Consider the following 7,740-nt stretch of genomic DNA (forward strand, 5'->3'; position numbering starts at 1 on the left):
ATGGCGTGGAAGAATGCGTTCGACAAGGCGAAGCCAGTGTTCGTGACGATATACGCCACCGTAATAATTGGGATCGTCTTCTCGTCTTTGTATGTGATATCCGCCATCTACTCCGGCAAGTCTGCCGCTGATTCCACCACCTCCTGGCTTTCCCGTCAGTTCCCCCTCTATCCCTCTCTCTTGATTTGCTTACAAGTGAAGTACCTTTCAATTCATTTTCTGCAAAAGCTTCAATCTTTATCACTTACATTGCATATTCGAAACGGGGGTTTGAGATTTTAATAATTCAGCACATATGTGCTCAGTTAATAATTAACGCAATGGACCTTGTCTTTCTAACCAAGTACAAATTTTCAACTCCTTGCTTACATGTCCAAGTGATGAAACTGATTCAGCTATTACATCGTAACCGGCGAACATGAATGCAACCTCATTTAGGAATTATATGATCAAATTTTCTACCTTTGGTATTTTTTTATAATCTTTTCGGGTTGGGTAGAACTAAAGGCGATCAACTCTGTGCTTCTTGTTTCTTCTTATACACCAAGAGTGTGAATTTTACACATTGTGGTTACTGCCGTTGTGTTTTGGAGTTGCCATTGGAGCTGATTTAGTCCGTTCGGTCTAAGTATGTGTGTTTGACTTCTGAGCAGACTCCAAGCATTGGATATATGCGTCAGATTTTGTGTATGTGATTTTGACGTTCTATTATCGATTACCCTGCAGTCAGTAATATTGTATAACTCGGGACTTTTTGTTTTGTTCAATGCACCCTTTGTTGCAATGTCTTGCGTTTATTCAATAAGCAATCTGTCTATGATCCCAGTCTTCTCCCTCTTCGTGCATGTGTTTTATTTATGTGAATGAACGAATTGTTACAGATTTAGGTTCTCCTCCTTTAGAGCAAGCACCCAATGTTTCTCAACCAGAAATAGTTCAAGCAATGGCCACACCTTCAGTAGGGCCTCAAAGCATGTCAACAAGACCTATTTGGGAAGCTCCCCCACGCACAAAGAAAATGCCACCTTTGAAGAAATTTAGACTGAGCAAAGAACTAGTTCAGCAAAGAGTGAAGGATAACGTTGTTATAGTGACCTTTGGGAACTATGCATTCATGGATTTTATCCTGACTTGGGTTAAACACTTGACTGATCGGGGGCTTTCTAACCTTCTCATTGGTAAGCTACCCCATATTCTCAGGCGTGCGTTTTTCTTTCTTTACAGCCTTTGCAATTTGTATACATTTCTTGTTCCACTTCCCAAGGAAAAAAAATGTGCTTGTCTTTCTATTTTCATTTGCACCTCTGAGTTTGACCTTGGTGGCTTAGGTGCAATGGACACCAAACTGTTGGAGGCTTTGTATTGGAAAGGTGTTCCGGTATTTGACATGGGCAGCCACATGAGCACAATAGACGTTGGATGGGGGTCGCCAACATTCCACAAGATGGGACGAGAAAAAGTTATACTGATAGACTCAATTCTCCCTTATGGTTTTGAACTATTGATGTGTGATACAGACATGGTTTGGTTGAAGGTACTTTTTAGCTAGCGTTCAAATTTTTAATTGTTTAGTTGCTTCGTATGGCATTATGAGTTATCAATTTTCTTGGAACAGGACCCACTTCCGTATCTTGCTCGTTATGCAGAAGCAGATGTCTTAACTTCCAGTGATCAAGTTGTACCAACGGTCACCGATGACAGGCTGGACATTTGGCAACAAGGTAAAGATTTTTTTTAATATTTCTCTTTCTATCTCCTTTATCCTTTGTTTGCAGCTTTTCCATGAGGAGGATTTCAGTATAACTTGCATAAGATCTGGTGATATAAAAATGTGTCCCACCACAAATGATTACTATGGGTCTACCCATCAGGGAACTAGTATAGGATCCTAAACTCTCCTTATTTTTGTAGATACCTTCATTACTATTCTTGGATGTTTAGGCACTTAGAAAAGAAAAAGAACTACTGAATGTGCTTTTTGTCCTACTCCTAACGAACCTATACTAATATGTTATTCTGGTTTCTATTTAACACTATATGAATATTCTTCATGTACATACCAAGTTGGATTAATATATATGTCAGTGTTGGCTGTAGTATACTCTGGAATTCATACACATGATGTATATTGCTGCAGCTCCGTTCCTGGATTTAAAAGATACCCCAGTGTTTATTTTTGAACATAGGAGTTGTGCCCGTGTCAAACTAATATGCTCACCATTCACACTCTATCCACATTGTTTAGTGCAGTCTAATTTTGACTCCCTCTTTGTCTCTGGTCACCCTTGTTTATTTTTATTTTAGAAGTTATTTGTTCGGTTATGTTTCTTTTTCATGATCAATAGATTTAAAGTTAAATCAAAATTTGAGAATTTTAAAAGATGTATCTTCACCTATAACAGTTGGTGCTGCGTACAACATTGGAATTTTTCACTGGCGGCCAACAGATGCTGCTAAAAGATTGGCTAAGGAATGGAAAGATATGCTTCTAGCTGATGAGAAGATATGGGACCAGAATGGGTTTAATGATCTCGTACGAAGACAGTTAGGGCCACCAGTTGATGGAGAGAGTGGACTTGTATATGCTTTTGATGGAAGTCTCAAGCTGGGAGTTCTGCCTGCGAGTATATTTTGTAGTGGGCATACATATTTTGTCCAGGTAGATCCTGTAGTTTTTATTTGATAGTTTGGGTATCTTTTCAATTTACAGTGTTATTCCTTATTTTCATCAATTTTGCTGTCAAAGTTAGGTGTCTTTCAAGGACTTAATGCAACTAAGCTATAAAAGGTTATGTTTCACTTAAGCCCTAAGCTTTAACGCTTTAATGACAGGCCATGCATCAACAATTGAGATTGGAGCCATATGCAGTGCATACCACATTCCAGTATGCAGGTACTGAAGGAAAACGCCACCGACTACGGGAAGGCATGGTTTTCTATGACCCACCAGAATACTATGATGCACCAGGTACTAAAAGGAAATATCATTGATATTGTACTGTACATTGGATATCTTCTAAATCTTATTAGGATGCATCTTTCTTTCAATTGCTTGCTTAATGCGAATGTTCGGTATCATCCTTTGCATCATCTCTGCCAAGATTTCCTTCCAATCTCATGGAACTTGATCTTTCACATTAAGAAACCAAGGTACTGTTTGGTAGCTAGAATGAGCATTGGAATAGAATGGTACGTCTGAGAATTAGAGGGTAAAGTAGGAAGAATTGAAAATTTGGTATTACCTACAATATTTGGGGGAATGAACATTCTATAGGAATACTAGACCATCTCTAATAATTAAAACACCAGCTAATCTCTTTTTCCTTCAGAACTTCTAACCTCTTCAGCAATCAATAAGTTTGTGATTTAGAAGTGAAAAGTTGATCACTTGAATACATGGATACGCTACTACTGCACATTTGTTCTGACTGATGACTATTTATACAATTGACGCTTAACATCTTTCTTAACAAGGACTTTGCAAATTTACGCAGGAGGTTTTTTGTCATTTAAGCCGTCTATTCCTAAGAGCTTGTTGCTAGATGGGGAGCATAATGTTAAATCACATTTTACTCTTATTAATTACCAAGTATGTATGTGCTAACCTGCTTCCATAATCTTTTTACATTGTGTGGGATTGTATCTTAGTGTTACATCTTATAATTTTTATTCTAAATGATTTTGTTCAGATAAAACAAATAAGAACAGCTCTTGCAATTGCTTCTCTGTTGAATCGCACCCTGGTAAGAAAAATTATATATCTATTATCTCTCTTTTATTTTATTTCTTTTGGACTGAAATGTTCTGGTGGTATATGTGTGAATGAATTTAGTTTTGGATCATTAAATGAGTTTGAGTTTGAGTTTGGTTTGTTTAGATGTACCTGGGTGAAATTACAATTCACCATTAACAGAAGCCTTGATGCAATCGTCATCATCAATTTATCATATATGGAAATTGGGGGCTTATTAACACATGTTCCATTGTGCATGCTTCACAAAATATCACAGACAAGGCTTAGTTATTATTTTCTTGTTCAAAGGTGTAAACCTTGTAAGGACCTGCATGTCTAACAATATAGTGGGATCATGACTGATAATCTTAAGTACATACGTAGATATGTCTTCTAAGTTCTATGAGAATATAGAAATCTCAAATCAGATAGTCTAAGTCTTGTATCTCTTTATATAAACCACGGGCTTCTCCTCTAATAATCCACTGGTTTTTGGTTGCATTGTCCAACTCTGACAAGGTATGTGAGTGGGACAATTTATCCACATTTCAGGCCCAATTTGGCTGTACATGCTCCGTGTCATCCAATATATAAGTTAATCCATCTGTTTGGCTCAGACCAGCCACACATGGGTTAGTGTTGAAAATATAAAACTCTTACATCTGGTATCCAAATTCGTGTATCTCAACATATAAAGTCTTGGTCCTCTCCACTAGTAGCTATTTGGTTTTAGATTGGATGGTTCAACTTTAACACAGTGCAATTTGAATTGGTCACCTTTTACACACTAGATACTGTGTTGTTTTGCTTATTGGTTTGGTCATAAGGATAAGGGACAAAATCAGTCCTCTGATTAATCAAACAACAGTGTGCTGGGATATGTACTTAAGGTTTTAGGGTTTAGGTTTACAAGTTTGGAATTCATTATTGTTGAGATGAAATAATGCATTTTTCTGCATATGTATTTTAATCGTCATCTCTTTTATTTGTGTTTTTTAGGTTATGCCTCCACTATGGTGCAGGTTGGATAGGCTGTGGTTTCCCCACCCTGGCGTTCTTGAGGGATCTATCACTAGACAACCTTTTATTTGCCCTCTAGATCATGTGTTTGAGGTATGTCCAATTTGTCAGAGCTAACTTTATACAGTTTGTTATCTTTGCTTCCACAGTAGACAAGATTGCTTGAAAAAAAATTCTTGTAAGACAGTTGCCATTCCTTTGGTAGAATTTTGTATTAAATCAGCCTTTGTACTAAAATAGCAGAATGTGTAAGACAAAAAAAAAACAGCAGGATATGAGTTGCATTTTCTAAATTGAGTCAGTTACCATATTAACTCAAGGCTCTTTTTCTGCTAGAGTTTAATTGTTTGGAATAGTGAGTTGAATTACAATGAAATGGGACAAAAAGTAGTGATCGTATTATCAACTTGGTCCTCCTTGCAATGGGCTCGATTAGAATTTTAGACTTTTCCCCTCTCCACAATATAAGTATGTGATGGAGTCTGAATGACTATTTGTGCTGATTACTTTGTTGTTACTACCCTTGCTAAAAACCTATTAGGATTACTAGAAGTGTCAGTTGAATTTTCTGATTGCATCTCGTTACGATATCCCAGTTGCCATTTCTGAGCATGATTTATTGCAAAAGGGGAAGAGAGGGGGGGGGGGGTGTTGGGGTTGTGGGGTTGTGGGGTTTCCTTAGAGGGGATGGTTTCTAGTAGTGTCTTTTCTCTCATTTGTTTTTGGTTGGATGTGGTGCAACCGCACTTATGATGGTTTAGGGAATCGGCTTCACCTGAGGTATTTTTCTGTATTTATACACATCGTAATAGTCAACTGGTAATACAATGTCTTTTTCAGCTAAACTACAGATAAACCAGTCGCAACTTCGGCCTTATAAAATGTTTTATTTTTGTCACATAGATACCTATGTGGTTTCCCCTGCTACATAAAAAAGTTGACTTTGGTAGTAATTAAGCACGTCTGCAGCACATGATTTTGGTAAGACGCCATAAAAATCATACCTAATCTCTACTTCTCTTCCATCAATTTTCATATTAAGTACTGATGAATGAAATAAACGATAAGTGCCATGATGCCTGAGGACAATACATGTTTTACAATCTAACCACAAGATGTGTTTCCATAATTTTCCTTTTTCTCTATCCTATGTGTGGACCCTTTTTATTATAAACATTTAAAAGTGGCTGCGCTACAAAATACTCTCTAATCCCTGATTAACAGAACATGAGAAGTTTCAAGGAAAATTCATGGTTGGATTGGATATTTGAGAAGCTGAAATTTCTATAAACTGGAAAGAAAAAAAAAGATTCAAGGAGAGAAAAAGAGGCATACAGCGGTTATTTAATTATTTTCCTACACCTACCTGTGTACAATCGATTTTCTAGTTTTTTTTTCCTTCACCTTTGTCATTTGTCAAATCTTACATCTCGTTTAAACTGATTAAGTTCCACTGTTTAGATTAATGGGTTTGTACAGAGTGAAGCTTCCAAGAATTGCACAAATAATTCATAGGAACATTGGTGTATCTCAAGGTCCTACTGTGAAATCCCTTCTGGAGGTGGTAGCTAACAAAAGTGTACTGTGTCGCAGGTGAATGTCATGCTTAAGGAATTGCCAGCGGAGATATTTGGGCCCCCAATCGGTGTTAGAGAATACTCATTCTTTGACAATCCATTGATGCCAAAACAGGTAAATGGGTATCTATGAAATTTTTTAAGTCAAAAGAATCGGTTCCATTGATTCTGTAGCTAAGAGTAGACAACTTCATTTATGAATTTTGTTTTAGGTGAAGGACTCATGGCTTGATGTCCAGCTTTGTCAACAAGGAACGCGAGATTGCATAGCTTCAAATACTACCACCCCTTCAGGAGCACTCAGATTTCCAAAGAGAAGCAACGAAGAAACGGTAATGTGATACGTGTGTGCGTGTGTGAGTTCATTTTATTTCTCTCTTGGAAGAGTGTACAGATTAATATATGTATGTTTTATATGTGTAACAAACCCTGTTCCTTCTTAACCCTATTAATAAGTAGTGTCTTTTGAATCCTGGTGTTCTGAGTGACTTACACGATATTGGATTTCACTTGTATATGCAGTTCAAGACTGTATTCTCCTCGTTCAAGGATGTAAAAGTAATTCAGTTTTCTTCTATGCAAGATGCATTCCCAGGTTTCACCGACAAGGCAAGTCTTTTCGTCAATCTTATTCGGCTTTTCTTTCTTACTTTGGTTGTACATGCACCACATGCTTCGTTATCATGCGCTGATCTGACGCTTTGCGAAATTTATGGTCAGGCAAGGGAAGAGAAATTCAGGAATCGTGCGAAGCGGTATGTTGGTATATGGTGTTGTGTGGCTGAACACACTCCTGGTCACATATACTATGACATGTACTGGGATGAGAAACCAGGTTGGAGACCTATCCCTCCTCAAACCCGTGAGGACGATCACCCACCACCGTAAGATAAACGGAGCAATATCTGTACGTGGATCTGTCAAAGGAAATACAAAGACGAGGAGTATGGGAAAGTATCTGACAAACGAATTAGTTCCTAACTTACCTACATGAATAGACAGGAAGAGGACTGCATCCATGTTTGTACACGGAGGAGAGGCTGTACCGAATGCCGATCCATATTAAGAACGGGAGAAATAGTGTTGTGTATTAAAGAAATCTTTTTCAGGTGTATCATTCATAATCTTCATATGTAGCTCCAATAAAAGAAATGGAAAACTTCATATTAATTTGCACGTCTATTTTTTTCCATATGAAAATAGAAAAATATTAGGCGAGACTAGTTCTACGACAATTGACGTGTGCGAGGTAATGGGGAAAGGACTGTTGTACCTTGAACCCTCCGCCGGGCCCCTCTATTTTATTTTATTAATAATATGAAGACATAGTAAAACAAGCGGGAGGATTAGGTCGAAACTCGGCCTTAAATATTTCAGTAATCAAATAAAATAAGGAATATCATTGATCAG

The 7,740-nt window shown here is 37.5% G+C and overlaps 1 protein-coding gene across 1 annotated transcript; it reads left to right on the forward strand.

The window, feature by feature from the left end:
* LOC125472894 (arabinosyltransferase XEG113-like) lies at positions 1-7,506 on the forward strand. The gene is made up of 13 exons (XM_048574968.1): positions 1-154; positions 882-1,178; positions 1,329-1,534; positions 1,616-1,721; positions 2,403-2,659; positions 2,833-2,968; positions 3,495-3,589; positions 3,690-3,743; positions 4,733-4,846; positions 6,347-6,445; positions 6,543-6,662; positions 6,853-6,939; positions 7,051-7,506. The coding sequence occupies exons 1-13, from the start codon at positions 1-3 to the stop codon at positions 7,216-7,218; spliced, it is 1,893 nt and encodes a 630-aa protein (XP_048430925.1). The 3' UTR covers positions 7,219-7,506.
* Positions 7,507-7,740: the final 234 nt, after the last annotated feature.

Source organism: the organism of the source record quoted next, unplaced genomic scaffold (genome assembly GCF_019419815.1).
Source record: "Pyrus x bretschneideri cultivar Hongxiangsu unplaced genomic scaffold, Pyrus_bretschneideri_v1 Contig76, whole genome shotgun sequence".
NCBI classification, from domain to species: Eukaryota; Viridiplantae; Streptophyta; class Magnoliopsida; order Rosales; family Rosaceae; genus Pyrus; species Pyrus x bretschneideri.

Excerpts from the sequence above, each read along its gene's own strand:
- LOC125472894 (XM_048574968.1), top strand. The coding sequence starts at position 1 with ATGGCGTGGAAGAATGCGTTCGACAAGGCGAAGCCAGTGTTCGTGACG. Across the intron at positions 3,590-3,689 it reads TTACTCTTATTAATTACCAA|ATAAAACAAATAAGAACAGC; the intron begins GTATGTATGTGC and ends GATTTTGTTCAG. Across the intron at positions 3,744-4,732 it reads CTCTGTTGAATCGCACCCTG|GTTATGCCTCCACTATGGTG; the intron begins GTAAGAAAAATT and ends TGTGTTTTTTAG.